Raw genomic sequence first — 22962 nt, forward strand, 5'->3', positions numbered from 1 at the left:
CTGCGGGAGGCCGGAGGGGGCCAGCGCAAGGGCGAGTGGGCAGCTGGGGTCAGACCCGCCCGGCCAGCCCTGCAGCAGTTCTCCTTCCGGCTGCCCCGCCCCATTTGCGCCAGTCCTGCCGCCTACCTGGGCATCTGGTCCCTTTTCCTTTCGCCTTACCCAGTGCGTAGTGACGCCATGAGTGACCTCGCTTTACATCTCCGCGTGTGCCGCCTCCGTCTCCCCCTGCCGGGGCCCCATTTCTTCCGGGCCTGCCCACGCTCCTCGCCTGCCTCTCCCCTCAGCCAGCCGGTATTGCCCCATCTGTCTTTCCCGCCGCCGCGCACCTGTCCCGCCCCTCACTGCGTATCCCTCCCCCGCCCGCCGGCTCTCACCTAGGCCGAGCCACGCCCCGGGTTGGGCGGGAACTTGGGGCGGCCGGGCTAGTAGGGCTGGCTCAGGCGGAAGCCGGGGCCCGCGGCTGGGCTTCGTGTCCAGCGTTCCGGGAGCGCCGACTCCTCCAGGTTAGGAATCTGAGAGTAGGGGTTGCGCGCACCTAGGGTGGGTGCCCGGGAGGAGGTAGAGGAGGAGACGGTTCTCAGAGCGGGTCCTGGGGGTAGGAGGCGAGGGCGGGGGTTGTGAGTGGCTGGGAGAGGTCCCTCCCGCGGATACCCGCGCACCCCGCCCCGTCGGGGACTCACCTACTTCGTGCAGTCTGTGCAGCGAGCGCGCCAGCTCCTAGTTGGAGAGGCCGCTGATGCGCGCCGCGTGGCAGAAGGTGAGGCCCGCGTGGAGCGCCCCCCAACCCCCGCAGCCTGGGCTGAGCCCCAGAGCCCACTGCTTCTTGAAGTAGTAGCTTGGAGAAGAGAGGCGGGGAGGCCGCCTCAGACACCCCCAGCCCCAGCCCTCTCTGTCTCACAGGTGCGGAAGCCAAAGCAGGGCCGGGAGCCACTGCTTTGTCCTGGGGCGACTTGGGGCCCAGGAAACAGACCCAGAATTCAAGGCTCCCGTCTCTAGGGCAGGAACATCAGGGGTCCCGTGGAGCTGGTATGGTTGTGCCCACCTCATCACCTCCTGTGCCAACTTGGAGGGCACAAAGCCCCGGCCCAGCAGCTTGAATAGCATTTCCAAGAACAGGGTCTGCAGTCCCTGGGGGTCGCAGACCTGGCTGTTCGTCACCCGGCTTGGGACAAAAAAGGTGAAGGAGCGTGAGGAGGGGGCTCCCCCTAGGCCAGGCCCACCCCTCCTCCACCAGCCTTGCCCCTCACCCATGCACTGAGCCAAGCGGTGGTTGTCATTGAAGACACCCAGGAAGTCACTGAAGCTTACGATTCCAACACCTGGGGAGAGAGGAGAGGGGGCGCTGTGGGTGCCTGCCCCTGCAGAAGGCCTGCCTTACAGATGCCTGCTGGCAGTTCCAGGTGTTAGAGAATCTAGTCCTGCCTCTAGCCAAGGGCAGACCCTAGTTTGAATGGGGGAGAAATGACCCGTGCCTTGGGGGTTCCCAAATCAGGATTAGGATTAACACAGTAGCAACGTTTACAGGCCATGAGATAGGTGTGTTGGTCAGGGCAGGCTTCCTGTAAGAGGGAACTTTAAAATAGGACCAGGCTAGGATTTTGTGGGAAGGGGAGGTATTCTTTAGAAGGATGCCTGGAGGTGGGAGGGGACAAGAGGACAGGGATGGGGCACCCACCATCCAAGTCCACCTGCGGCAGAGCCTCGAATGTCTCCTGTGGACTCAGTTGGATACCCACATTGCCTAGGGCGCCTTTCATGCTGTGCATGTCCACGGTACCCGTTGGGCTGGAGCTGAAGAGTTTGAAGATATCCTGGAAGGCTGAGGGTAGAGGGGGACAGGTGGCAAGATAAACCACCCACACAGGAACCCTGAGAGCTGCCCACTCTAACTCAGGTGGAACTGACGACTTGGCTCATTCTAACTCCCTCCTGGGTGTTTTAAATTTTTATTTATTTATTTATTTTTGAGACAGAGTCTCACTCTTTGCCCAGGCTGGAGTGCAGTGGTGAGATCTCGGCTCACTGCAACCTCAACCTCCCAAGGCTCAAACGATCCTCTCACCTCAGCCTCCTGAGTAGGTGGCATCACAGGTACGTGCCACCACACCTGGCTAATTGTTTTATTTGTTGTAGAGATGGGGTTTCACCGTGTTGCTCAGGCTGGTCTCGAAGTCCTGGGCTCAAGTAACCCTCCCGCCTTGGCCTCCCAAACTGTTGGGATTACAGACATCAACCTCCACACCTGGCCTGTAACTTTTAATATAAAGAGTAGCAGTGGCTGTTGTGTATTGGTACATGTTATGTGCCCATCCAGTCCTTATGTCCAAAACTCGTATTTGAAAAACATTCAAAATTCATGTCCAAGGTCACATCTAGCAGTCTGGCTCTGAAGCTACAGTGCCTTGGAGCCCTGCTGGTGCCTGGCATGTCGTAGGCACTGAACATTGTTGATGATGAATAAAGTGATTCTGCTTTGAGGGGCCCTTGCCAATATCAGGACATGTTGTTTGGGGGAGCATGGGGCTGTGGTTTCTTTTGCCTTTACCCTTATGGTCTTAGGCCCCATGAGGCAGGGGAACTCAGATTTTTCCCCTCATTTTTTCTCCTCCTTTACCTTCTCCCTTCTTTTCCATCCTGTTCATCATCTATCTATCCATCCATCTAAATACCTGCATTCACCTATATACCAATCCATTGAGTTTTCTTTTCCTCTCCTCCCTCCTTCACACACACATGCACACACACACACACACGCGCGCGCACACACACACACACACACTCTGTGAGCTCTAGGGTTGTAGAGATGAGCAAATCAGACAAGCATGGAGGGATGGTTGCAAACACTGCTTCTTGCAGTGACCCCAGCTTCAGGGCAGGCAATCCCTTGTAGTTCTTCCCTGAGCACCCCCTAATTTTCTTCCTTACTCCCAGTCCTGGGGCCCTCACCTGCCAGCTGCTGGGGTGTCTCACCTGTCAAGCTGCCCCAGGAGATAGAAAGAGGTTGGAAAGGTCTTTGCACCTGTTGCATAGAAATGCCAGGGCCAGCCAGGCCTTACCCCAAACCCAGCCCCCAAGGCCTGGCCCCTGGTCCCTGCCTTCACCTCTCAGACCCAGCATCTGGACCTGACTCTGCTGGATGGGCAGCCACAAGGCCCTGGATTTCTGTTGCCCTCCTCATGGTGTGTTCAGCCTTTGTGGCCATGGCTAGTGCTAGCTCCGTCTGGGTCAGCCGGGCAGTGTGCAGCTGTAGCCTCCCTTTCTGCATCTTGCCTGCCTGCTCCTCTGCTGGATCTCATATGAGCAGCCTTTGAGGCTGCTGTGGAGGCCTTAGAGGCAGGAAGGAGAGAGGCAGAGGGGTCCAGCCCACTCAGGTACTCAGACTCCTGAGTAGGTAGTCAGACCTGGGACCAGGCCTGTGGGTATACGGTTCTACCTCCTCCCAGGATCTTCCACATGAAACTGTACCACAGCCCTCTATGCAGGGGATTCTGGGGAAAGGGCTAGGGCAGTGATTCCCCCCACCCCGGGTGAGGGAAAAGGACCCTCCTCCAGACCTGGTCACCTGTTTGTTCTCAGTGATGACTCGATCTCTTGGTCTTCTGCCCTCTGCAAATTACTCCTAAAACTCAACAGTGAGGCCAGGCATGGTGCTCAGGACTGTAATCCCGGCACTTTGGATGGCCGAGGAGGGAGGATTGCTTGAGCCTAGAAGTTCAAGGCTGCAGTGAGCCGTGATGGCACCATTGTACTCCAGCCTGGGTGATGGAGAGAGAACTTGTCTCAAAAACCAAAAAAACAAAACCCCTCAACAGTAAGAAAATGAACAGCCCGATTTGAAAAAAAAAAAAGGGCAAAAGCCAAGTGTGGTGGCTTACATCTTGAATCCCAGCACTTTGGGAAGCTGAGGTGGGAGGATCACTTGAGGCCAGGAGTTTGAGATCAGCCTGGGCAACACAGCAAGATCCCATCTCTACAAAAAATAAAAAGCTTAGCCAGGCATGGTGGTGCACACCTTTAATCCCAGCTTTTTGGGAACCTGAGATGGGAGGATCACTTGAGCCCAGGAGTTCAAGGCTGCAATTAGCCATGATCGAGCCACTGCACTCTGCCTGGGTGACAGAATGAGGCCTTGTCAAAAAAAAAAAAAAAAAAAAAATCTAAACAGGCACCTCGCCAAAGAATACATACAAATGAAAGTAAGCATATGAAAAAATGTTTAACATCATATGTTATCAGCAAATTGCAAATTAAAACAATGAGATACTATTATGTACCTATTCAGATACCAAAATCCAAAACACTACCACCACCAAATGCTGGTGAGGATGTGGAACAATAGGAACTGATTAATTGCTGGTGGGAATGCAAAATGGTGCAGCCAATCTGGAAGACAAGTTTGGCAGTTTCTTACAAAATGAAACACACCCTTATCACATGATCCAGCAATTGTGCTCCTTGGTATTTATCCAAATGTTTTGAAAACTCATATCCACACAAAAACCTGCACATGGATGTTTATGGCAGCTGTATTCATAATTGCCAAAACCTGGCAACAACCCAGATGTCCTTCAGTAGGTGAATGGATAAATAAACAGTCATATACCCAGACAATGGAATAGTATTCACCACTAAAAATAAATGAGCTATCAAGCCAGGAAAAGACATGGAGGAACCTTAAACGTGTATTACCAGGTGAAAGAAGCCAACCCAAACAAACTGCATACCGTTTGATTCCAAATCATTCTGGAAAAGGCAAAACTGTGGCAATAGTAAAAGGACCAGTTGTTGACAGGAGTTGAAGGGGCCAGGTAGAGCACAGAACTTTTAGGGCAATGAAACGACTCTGTATCACACTACAATCAAAACCCATAGAACGGGCCAGGCGCGGTGGCTCACATCTGTAATCCCAGCACTTTGGGAGGCTGAGGTGGGTGGATCACCTAGAGTCAGGAGTTCAAGACCAGCCTGGCCAACATGGTGAAACCCTGTCTCTACAAAAATACAAAAATTAGATGGGCATGGTGGCGGGTGCCTGTAGTCCCAGCTACTTGGGAGGCTGAGGCAGGAGAATCGCTTAAACCCAGGAGGTGAACAGAGGTTGCAGTGAGCTGAGATCACACCATTGCACTCCAGCCTGGGTGACAGGGCACGACTCCGTCTCAAAAACAACAAACCCCCATAGAATGTAGAACACCAATAGTGAACCCCAATGTGAACTGTGGACTTTTGGTGATGATGATGAGTCAGTGTAGGTTTATCAGTTGTAACAAATGTACCACTGCAGGATGTCCAGAACCAGGGAGGTTGTATGTGGGTGGGGACAGGGGTACATGGGAACTCTCTGTACTTTCCACTCAGTTTTGCTGCAAACCTAAAACTGCTCTAAAAAATAAAGTCTATTAATTTAAAAAAACCTATGGAAAGATTAGTCCTGAGAGCCCAGTGATTCTGGCTCAGTCCCCCACCGCCCCCAAGACACCCACCTCTGCAGCTACTCCTTGTCCCTCCTTCCAGTCTCCCGCCCGCTTCTCCTCCTGGCCCTGACCCATTCTGAACTGCTCACCCCTTCCTAATCACACCCTCCAGGCCCCTTGGACCCTCCAAAAGCTGGGCAGGCTCCTGAAGATCCACAAGGCTCGGCTTTCACTTAGCAGGGAACCTGAGGCCGGGCCATGGCGTAGCCTCCCATTCTCCTTCCCCCAGGCTTCCCTGTCCACATCCCTGTCCATCCATGCACTCCGAATCCCCTTCCTTCCTTTGCTGCCATCTCTACTCTGCCAGAAGTCAGTCTATACTGCTTGCCCTCTCGGCCTCCAAGGCCAAACCCTGGGTGGGAGGCATGTGCATTTGTGTGCATTTTTTTTTCTTCTTCTTTGAGATAGAGTCTCGCTCTGTTGCGCAGGCTGGAGTGCAGTGGTGCAATCTCAGCTCACTGCAACCTCTGCCTCCCGGACTCGAGAGATCCTCCTGCCTCAGCCTCCCCAGTAGCTGGGACTATAGGCGCATGTCACCACGCCCAGCTAATTTTTGTATTTTTAGTAGAGATGGAGTTTCACCGTGTTAGCCAGACTGGTCTCGCACTCCTGACCTCAAGTGATCTGCTGGCTTCTGCCTCCCAAAGTGCTGGAATTATAGGCATGAGATACCACACCCGGCCTTGTGTGCATATTTGGTACATGTGACTGTCAGGCACATGTGTACATGGGCATGGGTGTCGTATGCTGCTTCCTCTGTGTGTGGGTGCTGTATGTGTGATGTGCTGGACAGCTGGTGATGTCTGTGTGCACACGTCTGGGTGATGTATGGCTCTCTCCTGCATTTGAAGGTACTTTCTAGCTCCGGCCTGTTACCCGTGGAGGACCAGTCCTTCGGCCTCATTTTCCTCCCCTTCAAACTCCTGGATACCATCCCTTCCCCATGCCAGGCCTTCCCCATGAAGAGTGCAGGAAGATCCCCCTCAGACCCACTTTCTCACCTGCCCAGTCCATGCCCAGGAGGCCATCTCCTCAGATGATCCCAACACTTCCCTGGCCTCAGGCCAAGAGGAAGCCTCATTTCACAGTCTAAGAAATGGAAGCCTCAGAGGACACCGAGGCCTCCCCAAGACCAGCCACAAGTCTTTCTGCTGGCCTAGAGGGCTGGCCAGGAGGGAGTGAAGGGAACTGACCCTGGGGAGTGGACAGGTGAGAGATGGGTGGCCAGGACAAGGGTGGCGTTGCCCTCTGGGGGCAGGTGGAGCTGGGGCAGCTAAAAAATGGGGTGGCAGACCAGGACACAGCAGCCAGGTGAGCTCCCTGGCCCAGGGGCATTTGCACAAAAGTCTGAGCCGACGGCCAGCACTGGAGGCTTTATTGGTTCTGTCTAGTCATTTCTCTGGGGTTGTGGGGGCTGACAGCTTAAAATGGATTTTCACCAATAATGGATTCTGTTTCTCTTTTCCTGGCGGCACTGAGCTGCAACACAAAAGAGAGAGTGTCACTTGGGCCCCAGAGGGTGGTCGAAGGAGAGGGTTGAGCCCAGAGGCCCCTCTGAAGAGGTCACTGGGGGTAAGGGGTCTTCTGCTGCTGCCTGTGTCTGGGCAGCTAAGGTTACGTTCTGTGTCCATTCACCACCAGAAAGCAAGGTGTACTGGAGTGCCCTGCATCCTCATTCTCCCCTCAAGAAAAGTGTCCTGGACTCCAGGGTTGGGGCCAACCTGTTCTCAACAGGGCAGACCCCAGCCTGAGCATTTCCGACCTCGGTGAGGCCCAACCCCCAGGGTGGGAAGCCACCTAATGCCAGCGTGGTCCTTCCCAGTTTGAACCCAGGCCCCTGTGCCCACCTTCCTTGGTCCCCAGGCTTCCTCCAGCCCTTGCCTTGGCTCTGCACCTCAGTCCACTGGAACCTTGTTCCAACAGCCTTTATGAGGTCACTGAGGTGGAGGCGTCACAGCCCACCGCATCCTGCTCCCAGGTCCTCATTCCAGTGTTCCCCACCCCTAGCCGGCTGTGTGAGGACCCCCCTATGTTCTAGCACAGCCCCTCTACGGGAGCTGTGGGGCTGGCCTCACTCACTCTTCCTTGCCTCCCTGCAGCACAGGGGACGTGGCTGGTGGCTGGAGAAGCTGCATTTGCCCTTCGATGGTGGCCCTCTTGATCCCTGGCTTGCTGAAGTCAAAGTAAGATTGAGTGAAGTTCTTGTCTTCCTGACTCCAAGATTTCAGTGGTGCCCTGGCTTCACGTGGTTTCTCTGGTAGGGCCTCTGCGTGCTTTTCTGGCTTTTGCTCCTCCGCAGTGATCAGGAGGGGCTCTGTGGAAGGCTCCAGAGCCTCCTGAGGTGGAGCTTTCATCATGTGTTCCAAACTGGGCATGTCCGTCCTGCTGGAGGAGGCCATGGCCAGGGAAGATGCAAAGGTGATTAGCTCTGCCAGGCCAATGGGTGGTGGGAGATCTGAGGACAGGAGGGGGCTTGGCTCCTGGAAGCTTGTGGCCGGAGGAGCTGAGCGGGCATCGGGGCTCTGGAGCTGCTCCTTGGAGCACAGGGCGTCAGTGGGGATGGCCTCCCGGAGCCGGGAACTGATGGGCTGGCCTGCGCTGCCATTGTTGAGCTGCATGTTGATGGCCCGCTGCAGGCTGTGCTCTGAGGCCTGGATGAGCTTGTTTGCCCAGAAGAGGTGCTTGGAGGTCTGTGCACTGATGGAGTGACGGCAGGCAGACACGTGGTTCTCCTCCGTGAAACTCCCGTAGTTTGAATTCAGACTCCATGGTCTGAAGGTCTGCGGCGTGGGCGGCGCCATGTTGGAGTGGACGGACTCTATCTGGCACACCAGCTGCAGGGGCTCTTCGAGGTCAGACTCCTCGTTCCAGTTGGCTTTTGTGTCCAGCTCAGTTTCAAGCTTGAGGGCTGGGTACAGCTCTGACTCCAGTAAAGCTGGCACCTGTCCGATCTCCAGTTCTGGGTCTGGGTCTGGAGCCAGGTCCACTTTGAGCTGGGGCTTCTGCTCTAGCATGTCTGCCTCCAGCTGAAATGTTTCAACTCAAAGCTGAGGAGGCAGGAGCGGGAGGTCCTGCCCCTGAGGCCCTCCCTGGCACCGAGTCCCTGCCCCACCCCTGCCCCGGGTCCTGCTCTCTTCCCCCCGCCTCCCAACCCCATGCCTGCCTCCTCTCAGAGACCTGCCTGGTGAGGGGGTGTGTGTGTGAGTATACCCACACTGGCCTGGTACTAGGGTCCCAGGATTGTCAAGGGTAGGGGAGGGGCTGATGGAGACTTAGGGAAGAGCCCTGCCACTTGCCTACCACCTCCCCATAAGAGGACACCCCCTTTTTACCTCCTGTTCCTCTTGTATCTGGTGTTGACTTAAGTCATCTCTAAGACAGAAGGAGACAGAGTGCGTGATGGGGATCTGTGGGGTGGGTGGTGGCTTCAGCGGGAAGGGGGTTTCTGGGGCCCTCAAAGCCGTCTGCCTTGTAACAGAGGCTGGCAAGATGCACCTCCCCCCGACCACCCCGCCACCAGCTGATCCCCTCCCCTGGCTGTCCCACTCCACTGCCACCAGGAAGCCTGGAGTTGTATTCTGAAACTTGAGTGAGTTTAGGAAGCTCCTTGCCAACTCATGCCCCCCCACCCCGCAAAAGAGGAATCCAGTTGGTTGGAGGTAAGGCCCAGGAATCTCATTTTTATCAAGCATTGCAGGTGAGCTGGGACAACTCACTTCGCGAATTAGTGCCCAGAACACTAGTCCCCAGCAGGGGAGCCCCAGAGCAATGTCCTCCCACCCACCTGCCCACTCTTTCTTCAAGTGCCTGCCCACCCCCGCCTTGAGCAGCTCTGTCCTCAGGAAGCCAGGCAGCTCTGAGGGGTCAGGTCCTATTCTGTCCCTGGGTGTGCCTCACCACCCCTCAGTCTTCCTCTGCCAGGGGCTGAGGGCATAAACAGAAGCGGGAGGGTAGATACCCCACGCCCTCCCCAGTCTTTTGGCCTGGACACTGGCGCCGGGGAGGTTTTGAAAATGGCAGAAGGGAGGAAGATCCTAGGTTGGGGGATTGGTGGTGTCAGGGGCGAGGCTGGAGGTCCCGGAGGGCTCGGGGGACACCTGTGATGATCGGGGATGGTTCTCACCGCATCTCTGCAACCTCCACTGACCCTTTGCTGCAGCATGGAAATCCATGGGTACCTGGCAGGGGAAAGGAGGTGAGGGCAGGGAGCTGCAGGGTAGAGGACAGTCCCGGAGGGATTCCAGAGCCAGCCACCTCCTCCTGCCCTTCTTTTTCTCTGTTCCCAGCTGCATTCCCTCACCCACCTGCCCCGCCCTCCTTGTTCCCTAGCCGGTAGCCATTCCTATCCTCCAGTCCTGCTCTCTCCACTGTCTGTGCCTTGCCTCCTCGGAGGCTCCCTGTTCCATCTCCTTCCCCCAAAACTGTGACTGCTAACAGTACCCCGACCATGACGGGGCGCTTCCATAGCCTGGGCACTTTACCTGCTTTATCTCATGGATTCAACACAAAAAATTAGGACAGGTCCATTTGCCCAAGGCCCCCCAGCTGATCATAGCTGAAGTGGTGACTTGAATGCGGTTTTGACTCAGGAAACTCTTAACTCCCTGGCCCCCGGCTACTCCCAGGAGCCTGTAACTGCATGGAGTCCCCATCACGCCCCACGCGAACCTTCCCCATCTCCCCATTCCTGCTCTTCTGCTGGCTTCCTTTACTCTCTCTGGATCATCCATCACTGACTCCAGGCCAAGTCCTCCACCCGGGGTGTGTGATCTGAGGTGGTGCTAGCACCTAGCCGACGATTTAGGAGCTCAGATCCCCCTCTGCAGGGGAGACTGACTCCTTGGGAACGCCCCCAACCCCACACCCTTCCCTGGAAGCTTGTATCTTTTACTGCAGAATCTGTTTCTTCACCCTGTGGGGGTGGGAAGCACCAGGCTGCCCTGTTCTCTGCTACCCAGGACCATGCGTAGGGGTTGATGGTGGGGCCATCATGACGACCCTGCCATCATGCAAGGTGGGTCCCCATCAGCCTGGGGTGTGGCAGGAAGTGACAGCCCTGGCTCTGACTGGGAAGAATGGCTCCCAGGAAGCGACTGAAAGGATGAGAATGTACTGCAGTCTCTTCCTAGAGATGTAGCGGCTGGAGGGAGGGGTCCTTGCATGGCTGGTCCTGGGATTGGGACCATCTGCTTTAGCCTGGTCTTGGGGGATGTATCCCCCAACCCTCCACCTCCTTGATCACTACGCTTCCCTGGCTTCCTCATGTGTCTCTCTTCTCCCTCTCCAACTCCCCCTGCCCCAGGTCCTGCTGTTCGCCAGGCTTCTGACCTCAGGGCCTTTGCTCCCTTTACAAAATTTCACTGGGCAGTTTAATCAACACCCACAGCCTCAACCCCTCCATAAATGGCAGCTGGGTATGGACAGGAGAAGAAATTACTGTTGTGTGAGCCTCTTAATAGCACTGGGGCTGGGAGGAAAAGTCAGATGTTGACTCAGCTTGAGATCTCTGTGCCTGACTTGAGAATGTTCTATTAGGGATTCAAATAATATTCTGCAGTATATGAAATAATTGAAAAAAAATTTTTTTTTTTGAGACGGGAGTCTCGCTCTGACCCCCAGGCTGGAGTGCAGTGGCGCGATCTCGGCTCACTGCAAGCTCCGCCTCCTGGGTTCACGCCATTCTCCCGCCTCAGCCTCCAGAGTAGCTGGGGCTGCAGGCGCCCGCCACAACGCCCGGCTAATTTTTTTTTGTATTTTTAGTAGAGATGGGGTTTCACCGTGTTAGCCAGGATGGTCTCGATCTCCTGACCTTGTGATCCGCCTGCCTCAGCCTCCCAAAGTGCTGGGATTACAGGCGTGAGCCACCGCGCCCGGCCCTTTTTTTTTTTTTTTTTTTTTTTTTTTTTTTTTTTGAGAGGGAGTCTCGCTCTGTTCAGCCCAGGCTGGAGTACAGTGGCCGGATCTCAGCTCACTGCAAGCTCCGCCTCCTGGGTTTACGCCATTCTCCTGCCTCAGCCTCCCGAGTAGCTTGGACTACAGGCGCCCGCCACCTCACCCGGCTAGTTTTTTTGTATTTTTTAGTAGAGATGGGATTTCACTGTGTTAGCCAAGATGGTCTCGATCTCCTGACCTCGTGATCTGCCTGTCTCGGCCTCCCAAAGTGCTGGGATTACAGGCTTGAGCCACCGCACCTGGCCCCGGCTCACTCTTTGTATTTTTAGTAGAGATGGGGTTTCACCATTTTGGCCAGGCGGTCTCAAACTCCTGGCCTCAAATGATCTGCCTGCCTCGGCCTCCTAAAGTGCTGGGATTACAGGCATGAGCCACTGTGCCTGGCCGAAAGAATTTCTATTTCCAGTGGTTTGTTGCTAGCACACAGAAATAGATCCATCTTTTGTATCCTGCAACCATACTAAAATCTCATGTGTTCTCATAGCTTTTTTTCCTTTTAGATTCTATCGGATTTTCTACATAGACAATAATGTGTGTGAGTCAGGACACTTTTACTTCTTCCTTTCCAATCTTGTTCCTCTTATTTCATTTTCTTGCCTAATTGCACTGGGGACAATCTCCATACAATGTTGAGTAGGAGTGTGTGTGTACGTCCTCGCTTCGTTCTGAGCTTAGGGAAAAGTGTTTAGCCTTTCATCATTAAGGATGATGCTAGCTGTAGGTTTCTTCATGATGCCTTTTATTAGCTTGGGCATCTTCATGAAGTTTCCTCTCCTAGTTTGCTTAGTTTTAATTAGGAATGGATGCTGGATTTTGCCTAATGCTTTTTCTGCATTTATTGAGAATTTTGCCTAATGCTTTTTCTGCATTTATTGAGATGATCATATGGTTTTTCTTTAATATTATATATGTATACATAACATACATTATAATACATTAACATATGAGTAATGTTATATTATTTGGGTGATAATTCTTTTATATTTTTATATTCTGCTTATGGTAAAATACATTTTTTTTTTTTTTTTTGAGACGGAGTCTCGCTCTGTCCCCCAGGCTGGAGTGCAGTGGCTGGATCTCAGCTCACTGCAAGCTCCGCCTCCCGGGTTTACGCCATTCTCCTGCCTCAGCCTCCCGAGTAGCTGGGACTACAGGCGCCCGCCACCTCACCCGGCTAGTTTTTGTATTTTTTTAGTAGACACGGGGTTTCACCGGGTTAGCCAGGATGGTCTCGATCTCCTGACCTCGTGATCCGCCTGTCTCGGCCTCCCAAAGTGCTGGGATTACAGGCTTGAGCCACCGCGCCGGGCCACATCGATTTTTTTTGAGACAGGGTCTCACTCTGTTACCCAGGCTGGAGTTCAGTGGCACAGTTATGGCAATCTCAACCTCCCTGTCTCAAGTGATCCTCCCACCTCACCTCGGGAGTAGCTGGGACTACAGGTGTTCACCAACATATCCAGCTAATTTTTGTATTTTTTGTAGAGATAGGTCTTGTTATATTGCCCAGGCTGGTCTTGAACTCCTGGGCTCAAGCTATCCACCTGCGTTGGCTTCCCAAAGTGCTAGATTATTGGTGTGAGCCACCGTGCCCAGCTATAAATTGATTTTTTTAAATGTTAAATCAGCCTTGCATTACTGGGATAAACCTCATTTGGTCATGACGTATTACCCTTTTAATATGTTGTTGAATCTGATTGGCTTTTTTTCAGCATTTTCACATGCATATCCATGAGGGATATTGGTGTATAATTTTCTTTTCTTTATAATGTCTTTGTTAGGTTTTTATAGGGAGGATGGCTTGAGCCCGGGAGGCAGAGGTTGCAGTCAGCCGAGATGGTGCCATTGCAGTCCAGCCTGGGCGACAAAGCAAGACTCTGTCTCAACAACAACAACAACAACAAAAAAAAAAAAAACCAAAAAAAAGAGATGAGGACTCACTATGTTGCCCAGGCTGGTCTCAAACTCCTGAGCTCAAGCAATCTTCCCACCTTGGCCTCCCAAAGTGTTGGTATTACAGGCATGAGCCACCGTGCCTGGCCTAATTTCTTACCTCAAATTCACACCCTGTATGTCCAGACTCTTAAGTGTGGCCACCACGGCTCTGCCTGTCTGACTCCTGTCTCCCTTTCTAGTCTGTCATCTCTCCATATCCCACACTCCTCGCCCCATTCATCCTTCATCCTTTCACCCAAATGAGAAACCTGGGTCATTTGTGACTCCTCCTCACTCCGAAGCTCCTGCCCTCCTACCCCTGATGCTCTCCTTATCTCCCAGTACCAGAGCCAACACAAACCCACGTCTTCCTACCCTTTGGCACTTGGTGCTAAGTGCTTTGCACATTCAATCTTCATACCTACCCTATGCCCAGTTGGCCACAGCTCTCCTCTCACAGATGAGGAAACGTGTATGAGGTCATGCAGCTATTAAGAGCAGCACACGACCCAAAGGCAGGTCTGGCTGACTCCAGACTCTGGGATGCTACTCACTGCACTGTCTTAAATCTCTTTAGTCCTCCATTGGGACCACTGCAACCATGTCCCCCTCCAACCTGGATTTTCAATGACCCCAGAGTGAGCCTGCTACATTTCACTTGCCTCTGGTCACCCCCAAACTCCATGTGGCCTCTTGATCTGATCTCTACCTTCATTTTTCATCTCTTGGCATCCATCTTCCTGTTCCTCACCCTAAGCCAAAGCTACCCCCAGAGTACAGCAGGCTCTTCTGCACCCAATGCCTTTGCAAATGCTATTTCTCATACCTGGAAAGTCTTCTTCTGGCAAAGTCCTACTCATGCCTGAAAGCCCAATTCAAATAATCAGTGTAATCCTCTCCATGACAGACCTGGCTGTCCAATCTACGTTTTTCCTTACAGGCGTGAGCCACTGCACCCGACCTCTGGTTAATTTTTTTTTTTTTTGACAGGGTCTTGCTCTGTGGCCCAGGCTGGAGTGGCGCCATCATAGCTCACTGCAACTCCTGGGCTCCAGTGAGCCTCCCAAGTAGCTGGGACTACAGGCTCATGCCACCACACCTGTCTAATTTTAAACATTTCCTGTAGAGGACAAAGTCTCGCTATGTTGCCTAGGCTGGTCTTGAACTCCTGGCCTTATGTGATCCTCTCACGTCTGCCTCCCAAAGTGTTGGGATTGCAGGCGTTGAGCCATCATGCCCACCTAATTTTTGATCATTTTTAATGCTGGCCCATGCCCTTCTGGGAGAGAGGATCCCCAAACGAAAGCCACCATTTCAGTGGGGGATCTGACGCTCCTATGGGAAGGGGAGACCCGGGGCACTAGGGGCAAACATCTTCGCTCATTGGTTCAGAGAAGAGTACAAGACACCAAGGAGGCGCTCAATGAAAATCTGCTCAAGACTGCCGCTCCTCCCTGCAAAGCCTCAAGCGTCAAGCAGGGACAACTGGATGTGATTTTTTGGATCTGCAGTTCAGGATAATTCATGAGTCGTTTCCTGTGCACAAGGCCATTGCTCCTTCTGTGGTCTCAGAACCCCTTCAAGAACCACTGACGCTGCAGGCCCTACCACAAGGCGCGCATGCGTGTCCGTGCGCGCACGCGGATGTGCACCACGGAGGGGCTGAGGCTGGGGGCCATAGTCAGGGGCACCGGGTGGGCTTTGGCGGGGGATCGACCTGCCTTTCAGGTGCCGGGGGTTTGGGAGCAGGGGAACGGGCGCCGGGCCGATTCCTGACCGCTTCCTCCGCGCCCCGCCCACACTCACTGTCGCTTTCCCCGCCCGCCCACCCGAACACCCACCCCCGGGCGCCCGCCCGCTCCCACCTGTCACCCCCATGCAGACCGAGGCTCTGTCCTGGAGGCGGGGAGCGGGCTGGTAGATGCTGCCTCTCAGCCTCCAGTGTGCTCTTTGGCTGGGAGACTGGGGGGCGCTGGAAATATTGGAGGCGCTGGTGCCTGTGATGTAGCCGCCTCTGTGACGTCCCTGCCGCGACCCCGCAGGCAGGGAGCCGCATTTAGGTTCCGGGCGGGCGGGCGAGCAGGCGGGGGACGGCCCGAGTGAGGTGTCCTCCGAAGGCTGCGGGCCCGAAGCCAGAACCCCTCTCCAAAGACCTCGGGAGTAGGGCTCGCGCTTCCGCTGCGGGCCCAGAGCAAGAGGCAGGCGGCAGGTAAGTTTGACTCTACTGGACCGGACTCGCACCCGCTCTGCACGCCAGGGGCTCAGGGCTGCCGCCCCTTTCGTGGTCCCAGGGCCCTTCCAAGAACCGGCTAAACCAACCCAAGCTGCGCGCACACACACTTGTGCACACACGGAGTGTGGAGCCAGATTCGATAAGGCATCACGTGTGCCCCAGCTCCATGACCAAGGAACTCAGCCACAAGGGCATCCCTGGCCCCATGCAGGGCTCAGGAGGCAGCGGAAAGGGTTGAGTCCAGGCCTCAAGGACAGGAGGGGAAGGTGGAGGGCCTGTGGTGTGCATCCAGCATCCCTACGTGGTCAGGGCCCAGAACCCATCCCTATTTCCCTTCTGGTGGTAGAGGGCTGCCTGACTTGGGCAGTGGCACAAAGCATGCAGGCTTTGTCGTCTGCCTCCTCCACCCTTCAGCCTGGCAGTGTTTGGCAAGGGACTTCCCTGATGCCACTGGGCAAGGCATCTTGTCTAACTGGTCTGAATGAATAGCCCAGAGGTGGGACTAGAAGCACCCACTGGGAGGAATGGTGGGAAAGCAGCCCCACTCAAGGGCTGAAACAGTCCTTGTCCAAAACAAGGGGGACTTGAAAAGATCTCACCAAGAAGGCAGAGAGGCAGTTGTTAGTGTCGTGAGGTTCAGCAAGCCGGCAGGCAAGAGAGAGGACACCAATGGCCTGGAAACATCTGTCATCACCCCAAACTTTATTGCTTACAAAGAGTTCTCTACAACCCACACTGCAGTACCAACGCTGCAGTTCTTTATGTGCTGGGGGCCGGGGCTGTCTCCCCGGGAGCAGTCTGGCTCGCTGTGGACAGCTGGACAAAGGCTGTCCAGCTGTCCACAAGGCAAGACGTGGGGATGAGCTTCTCCCAAGGAGTCTCGGCGTCCCCCGCCCCAGGAGGTTGAGGCTAGCTGACACCCCCCTGACAATTCACAGCTGACTTAATGCTACATGAGTCCTGAGTAGCTCCCCTGGGAGAAGAGGCTAAGCTGGGGCAATGGGGAAGTGGTTGCTATTAGAGAAATCTGGAGGAGGTTTGAGGAGTCACATGCATGTAGACAGCTCAAGACTGTCCCTTCACCCCATCTCCTGGACTGCTATGCTCCTACAGAGTCACTGACCTGCCCTGCCAGAGGGCAGCCATGAAAGTGCTTTGAGGTCATCAGAGTGCAAAGTGCTGTCAGCAGTACCCTCCGGCCCGGGGCAGGGCAGGGTGAGTGTTCGTGTGAGCTGTGCTCTGGGGGGCCCGCACGCTGGACGCTGACAGTGGGGCTGGGGTGCCGGAGCGTCTCTGTCTGCTGCTTTCCTTAGTATTGATCATGTCCATCTACAGACCGTTCCTGTCAGGCACATCCTGCATCACCCTTCACCTTTACAGATGAGGGAAGAGCGCCAGTGAGTCTGGGGCAGTGCTGGGCCTGAAGGGGCTCAGGGTCTGCTGCGCTGGGGAAGAGTGATAGCCAGCAGCAAAGGGGCACGTGTCTGGGGACTGAGAACCACTTCACTTACACACCTTCTTTGGTCGTTGGCTGAACCAGAAGTCAACTCAGGACCTGTGTTACAACAATCTGAAAAGTGTGGTGTATTCTAGCAGGGAGCCTTCTGGGATCAGGCATTCCTTTCCCCTACACCCGAAAGGGATGAGCTGGCCAGGTGAGGCCAGGCAAGGGGGTCAGAGGCCTCCCGTTAACCTACGGGTGGGCATACCTGCTGACCTGGTTCTGCACTGAACCTGAGTGTGGGCCCTTACACACTCGACACCCTCACATCAGCCTGGAGGGTGAGGGGCCGAGGGGCTCGCCCATCCCTTCTGACCCAGGCTGGTAGCTGCTCTCCCCTGTCTGCCAGCAAATGGTCACTGATCCAAGCGGGCCAGGCCAACTCGACTGGAGCAGGGCAGAGAAGATCCTGTTTGTTTCCCGAGGGAACTCCTGCCGTCCTCCTCTGTCTCCTCACGTGGCAGAGTGTTTTCTCAGCAGGGTGGGGCAGGACTCAGGTGGGGAATCCTGGGAGGCGTTCTGCTTGCCCCCACCTTGCTGCTGCCAGGCCCTGGTCCCACTGCTGAGCCGGGGGCTGGCAGATCCCTGGGAGCGGCTGAGCCTGTGTTTCAGGGCAGCATTGTGCGCCGAGCAGGAAGGCTGCTTCCGGCAGCGTGGAGCCGGCAGTGGAGGGTGGGGTTAGGGCCTGTTCTCCAGCTGGCCATGCTTGACCCTCCAGCTCCAGGCGAAGCTGCCATCAGGGGCCAGCATGCACTGCAGGTCGATGCCCGAGTCTGGCACCTCCATGTCATAGCGAACAGGCTGCCCATCTTTGGTCACCAAGCTGAAGGCTGCGGCTGGGATCTAAGGGTGGAGCAAACCAGTGGGCTGAGATCATGGCATGGGGCTCAGAAGCCACGTAGAAAGGTAAAGACATCTCCCTCCAGCCAGACTGGCAGCCCTAAGGGCACTGTCTGTTTGTCATTCCACAGGACTCAGAGAATCCCACCCAGCCCAAGTGTGGGTCTGGAGGACCTCTCCGTCCCCACTGCCAGTCTTACTTTGAGGCCCTGGGGGACGTCGAAGGCCAATTCCACGTATTCCCTAGAGTGCCATTTCTTTGAAAGCCTTCCTCCTGGAGGGTGGGGCCAGGTGCACTGGCTTCTGGGACTCTGCTGGTCAAGAGAGTACCTGCGCCCCTTACCTGGCTGCTGATGCCAGTGGCGATGTCTCCCACTTTGACCCGGTGGAACTCCCGGATGTGCAGGTGTTCACCATTGAGAGACTGTATTTGGACTTTCACACCTAGAAGGCAGGCAAGGTGACAGTCAGGAAAGCGGCTGCTGGCTCTCCAAGGACCAGGGTCCTGGCAGGGGCTGAGGGAATGTTTTTGTTAAAAGTCACTCTGCCCTTAATGTAGAGGGGAGCAGGCCTGGTGTGATGGAGCAGCAGAGATAAAATTTGGGCTGGTCTAAGCACAGCTGCATTTCTGTTTGTTTTTGAGACAGAGTCTCACGGTGTCGCCCTGGCTGTAGCAATCTCAGCTCACTGCAACCTCTATCTCCCGGGTTCAAGTGATTCTCCTGCCTCAGCCTCTCGAGTAGCTGGGATTACAGGCATGTGCCACTACACCCAGCTAATTTTTATATTTTAGTAAAGATGGGGTTACACCATGTTGGTCAGGCTGGTCTCGAATTCCTGACCTCATGTAATCCACCTGCCTTGGCCTCCCTAAGTGCTGGGATTACAGGTGTGAGCCACCACACCCAGTCACAAAGTTGCATTTTATAAGAAAAATAAAAAATTCAGGCTGGAACAGCCCTCGTGTTATATACACCTGCTAGTTCTTCCTGGCTGCCAGCACCTGGGATCTGGCCTGTGCGTTGCTAAGAGCTGGGGTTGGCTCCTATGGGGAAGTAGTATTTCAACTTGGATGCAAAGCAGAAAGGAACTGAACACAAAGATCCTTAAATTAGATTATGGGCAATTTAGATCGTTCCCCGAGTTGAAGTGGCCTCTGGCCTGCTGCCATGAGTCACACTTGCCCTGGAGAGCAGGGCACTCCGATCTGATGATGCCCTTGTTCTAGCAAAGCCACATCATAACCTATGCAATCAAGCTTGAAAACGAAGGAATTTTATGTTGTCTTTCTCATTTGACCTCAGATCTCAGAGGGGGCTCCTTTTGCTGAGTTTCTGATTAAAATGCTCATGGGTCCTGTTCCTTTCCCTTTAGAAGAGATTAATTGCTCAGTTTCCTGACTCCAGGTCAAGAGAGACTGCTCTCCTCCCCAAGCTAGGGGAACCTTCTGGGACTCCATCAGCCGCCAATGAGGGGATAATGGTCCCTCACTGCCCAATCAGGAGAGGCTCGTGGGTGATGGGGACCTTTGCTCGAAACCCAACTTACTGGCCAGGAACCTCAAGTTCTGGGACCAGGCGCCTTCCTCCCTCCCACTGTGCCAGGGGAGGGGAGACACAATCCCTCAATGGCTGTCTAGCTCCAGGCAGATCAGCTGCCATGGGGGCTGCTGAGCAGGTGGGAATTGGACTGTACCATTGAAATAGCTTGGGGTGTCGGTGGGCCGCCCCCGGGCCAGCACCATGTTCCAGCTGGAGCTTCGAGCCTCGGCCTGGCTGCTCCAGGAGTGTACGCCTGAGCTCAGGGTGTCCCGCGAGCTTTGAGAGGCCTTTGATGGGTTCTGAAACAACAGGATTGGGTACGGACTCAGGGCCCTGGGCTCCAGGATCCATCTCTGGCTTGGGTCTCATTTGAGGCAAAGGGCCACTGCTCATGCCCTCAGCTGGAGGAGGGTAAGGGTTGCCTCCACGGGGGACCAAGGCCTGCCTCCCCATTATCTCTGGTGGCAAAACACATTCCCTAATCCCAGAAGGGTAGATTCCCATGGTTTCTCTCACTCTGAATCATGACCACCTCCCCCAACCTAGTGAGGACCCCTACCAGAAGGAAGGGGTGACCCCCATCACCCTCCCTTTACCCACTACTTGCAGAGTCCATTCACTAGCTGGACGCAAAGCTATTTGCTCTGTGCCAGGACCGGGAGAACCACACCCCTGGAGCCATGGCTGCAGGGCCACAACTGACTCACCTTCTCGCTGTCATCCGACAGGGAGAGGCTGTCGATGCTGAGGCACGAGAGAATTTGCTCCTGCTCCTCCAGAGAAAATGGCTGGGACAGGCTGTTCAGGAATAATTCTGCAGGGAAAAGTGGAAGAAAATGGCTGTGAAAGATTGGGAGGAGGCTGGCTATGTTTTCAGGGGTTCTTCCTGCACAGTCTGTAGAAGCTGAGCTGCTGGGGAAGAGGCTGGAAGAAAGCCCACACCGCAGGTAAGGAGAAGCGCCGGCCTCCCTCCGCGGCCAGTGCTTGGGGCCCCAGCTGCAGCCATGGTTGCCCGTACCTATTTCCAGCTGCTGCAGTTCCTGCTCCGGGAAGGTTGCTTTCCGCTCTGGTGAGCTGGGGTTTCTGGCAGGGGCTGGCTCCAGGGAAGACAGAGGTAAGGGTTCCCACATCCCAGACTCCTCCTTGCTCAAAGTCAAGGGAGGAGACTTGTTTGGCTCTGGGGGCTCTGGTGGGAGAGGAGGCTGGAGCTTAGGGGCTCTGCCTGTTGTCTCCTCAACTGGCCGAGGCTCTGGGGCCCTTGGCGAAAGCTCCCTCGGCTGGGCATGGAGGGTCTGGTGATAATTGGCTTGATTTGGTGGTGGATGTCTTGGTTCTTTATATTCTCCCCTCCAAGGGCTCTTCAGACCTCCCACTAGAAAACAGAGAGGACAATGGTGAGGGGAAGCGTGCTGTGCACAGGCTATCCAGGCAGGAGCGGCCTCTCCTGAGTGCAGAAGGGCTAGAGGCGAACAGAGGGGAGGACCTGCCCCAGGCCACCATGGGAGGTGACTTCAGAGGGCAGCGTGGTGGTCTCCATAGGAGACTTCCTCAGTAAGATGGTCCCAATATAACAGGGATAGGACTGGATTTCTGTCTTTAGTTCCGTTTGCCTTCTAGGTGTCAGTAGCAAATTGAAAAACTACAGAATCAGTTCCAGAGGACTTTGTTAACAAGAAAGAGAAGATTGAAAAAAGCCCTGGGGCTACACCAACTCAAGAGCTCCTAGGCAAAGTGGCGTCCTGGACCTACCATCTCTCCTACCCTGTCCTCAGTCAGTACTTCCCCAGGCACCGTTGGTTCTGGTGCGGGGCGAGTTCAACCCTGGGACCACCCTCATCCTTATAACTACCAGCTGTCTTTGGTGAGGTGCAAGATCTCTCTGGTTTTATTTCATTTTCATTCCTATAATCACGGCCTTTTTGTGCCCATCCCTCAGGTGACGTTCTATTGTGTTTGATGTATCATTTTTGATTGGGTTGTGTTCTTGCAAAATGTGTGTCGTTTTATTTATCGATTTTTATTTTTGTATTTTTTGTTTTTTAAAGAGACAAGGTCTCACCATGTTGCCCAGGCTGGACTCCAACTCCTGGGCTCAAGCGATCCTTCCACCTCAGCCTCCTGAGTGGCTGGGACTACAGACGTGCGCCACCATACCTGGCTATTGATCAGTTTTTAGTTTACCAAACATTACCATCTGGGTTCCATTCTGTGTCGGGTTCTCTTTTCACTCGGCACCATGGCTTTAGGATCCGTCCATGCTGCTCTGTGAACACCGAGTTGCTTTAACTGCTTGGTGCTCCATGCGGCATCCTTTTTTGTGTCTCTGTCCTCCCAATGAGGGACCCCACTGTACCCTACTCCCCTCCCACAAAGGAAGCTGTAGCGCGCATCCTCAGGCGTGTTCCCATATGGATCTGTTGGCATTCCTTTGTCAGTGCACCCAGGGGTAGCGGTCCTGGGTCTCAGTCTGCAGACATCTGCCTGAGTGCAGCCAGGCGCTCTCCAGAGTGGGCAGCCTTGTCCACATGCCCATCAGCAGCACCCGAGGGGTCCCAACAGTCCCACATCCCACCAACTTTCTGCTTTTTTCCAGTCAAATGGCTCTCGAGTGTTACCTGGCTTCATTTATTTATTTTTTGAGTCAGGGTCTCTGCTGCCCAGGCTGGAGTGCAGTGGTACAATCGTGGCTCACTGTAGCCTCGACCTCCCAGGCTCAAACAATCCTCCCACCTCCTGAGTAGCTGGGACTACAGGCACATGCCACCATGTCTGGTTAATTTTTAAATTTTTTTTGCAGAGAAAGGGTCTTGCTATGTTGCTCAGGCTGATCTTGAACTCCTGGCCTCAAGTGATCCTCCTGCCCCAGCCTCCCAAAGTGCTGGGATTACAGGTGTGTGCCACTGCTCCCGGCCTCTCTTTATTTTGTATTCTTGGATTCCTAGCGAGTTTCAGCCCCCTTTACACATCATAACCCTTGTGATATTAGTAAACATATATTTCATCTTTAACCCCATTTCTGGCACATAACTCCTAAAAGCCTTCCTCTCCAAAGTGATCTCTTTCTATGTACTAATGGATTGACTGAAGGCTGGCAGCCCCTAGGTAGCTTCAGGATGGAGGCTGGTCATCCGAGAGACACAGGCAGGATTAGAGGGCTGGGACTTTCATCCTACCATCCCACATACTGGGAGGGAAGGGGGCTAAAGGTTAAGCTGTTCGCCAATGGCCAATGGTTTCATCAGTCATGACTTTGTAATGAAGCCTCCACAAAAACCCAAGACGACAGGGTTCAGAGAGCTTCTGGTAGCTGGGCACGTGGAGGTTCCTGGAGGGTGCCAAGCCCTAGAAGCTCCGCGCTCCCTCCCACATGCCTTGCCCTATGCATCTCATTTGTATCCTTTGTAATATCCTTTCTAATAAACTGGTAAATGTAAGGTTTCTCTGAGTTCTGTGAGCCACTCCAGCAAATTAATCGATCCCAAGGAG

The 22962-nt window shown here is 54.4% G+C and overlaps 2 protein-coding genes and 2 long non-coding RNA genes across 5 annotated transcripts in view; 1 reads left to right on the forward strand and 3 right to left on the reverse strand.

Moving 5' to 3' along the window:
* Nucleotides 1–438: 438 nt before the first annotated feature.
* Nucleotides 439–1087, reverse strand: LOC144335795 (uncharacterized). Its single transcript, XR_013406966.1, has 2 exons — nt 1043–1087; nt 439–535 (listed from the first exon to the last, which is right to left on the reverse strand). It is a non-coding gene; the product is annotated as an uncharacterized LOC144335795 (long non-coding RNA).
* A 5745-nt stretch (nt 1088–6832) lies between these two features.
* On the reverse strand, nt 6833–15381 carry SPATA32 (spermatogenesis associated 32). Its single transcript, XM_015119910.3, has 5 exons — nt 15227–15381; nt 9598–9652; nt 8807–8846; nt 7554–8500; nt 6833–6953 (listed from the first exon to the last, which is right to left on the reverse strand). The coding sequence occupies exons 1-5, from the start codon at nt 15237–15239 to the stop codon at nt 6866–6868; spliced, it is 1143 nt and encodes a 380-aa protein (XP_014975396.1). The 5' UTR covers nt 15240–15381; the 3' UTR covers nt 6833–6865.
* LOC106994059 (uncharacterized) lies at nt 14973–22907 on the forward strand. Its single transcript, XR_001440484.3, has 3 exons — nt 14973–15570; nt 20205–20423; nt 21094–22907. It is a non-coding gene; the product is annotated as an uncharacterized LOC106994059 (long non-coding RNA).
* MAP3K14 (mitogen-activated protein kinase kinase kinase 14) overlaps nt 16259–22962 on the reverse strand; it is a 54068-nt gene continuing 47364 nt past the window's right edge. Inside the window, exons 12-17 of one of the 2 annotated variants that reach the window (XR_013405812.1) lie at nt 20495–20848; nt 20184–20290; nt 19631–19775; nt 18279–18379; nt 16531–17938; nt 16280–16410 (exon numbers count right to left, since the gene is read on the reverse strand). Coding sequence is in view for 1 of the 2 variants with exons in the window: in NM_001266698.1 (NP_001253627.1) it covers nt 17774–17938; nt 18279–18379; nt 19631–19775; nt 20184–20290; nt 20495–20848 (872 nt within the window). In the remaining variant the exon portion in view is untranslated. 2 annotated transcript variants of the gene reach the window in all.

The sequence above is a fragment of the Macaca mulatta genome, chromosome 16 (assembly GCF_049350105.2).
Source record: "Macaca mulatta isolate MMU2019108-1 chromosome 16, T2T-MMU8v2.0, whole genome shotgun sequence".
Taxonomy (NCBI): Eukaryota; Metazoa; Chordata; class Mammalia; order Primates; family Cercopithecidae; genus Macaca; species Macaca mulatta.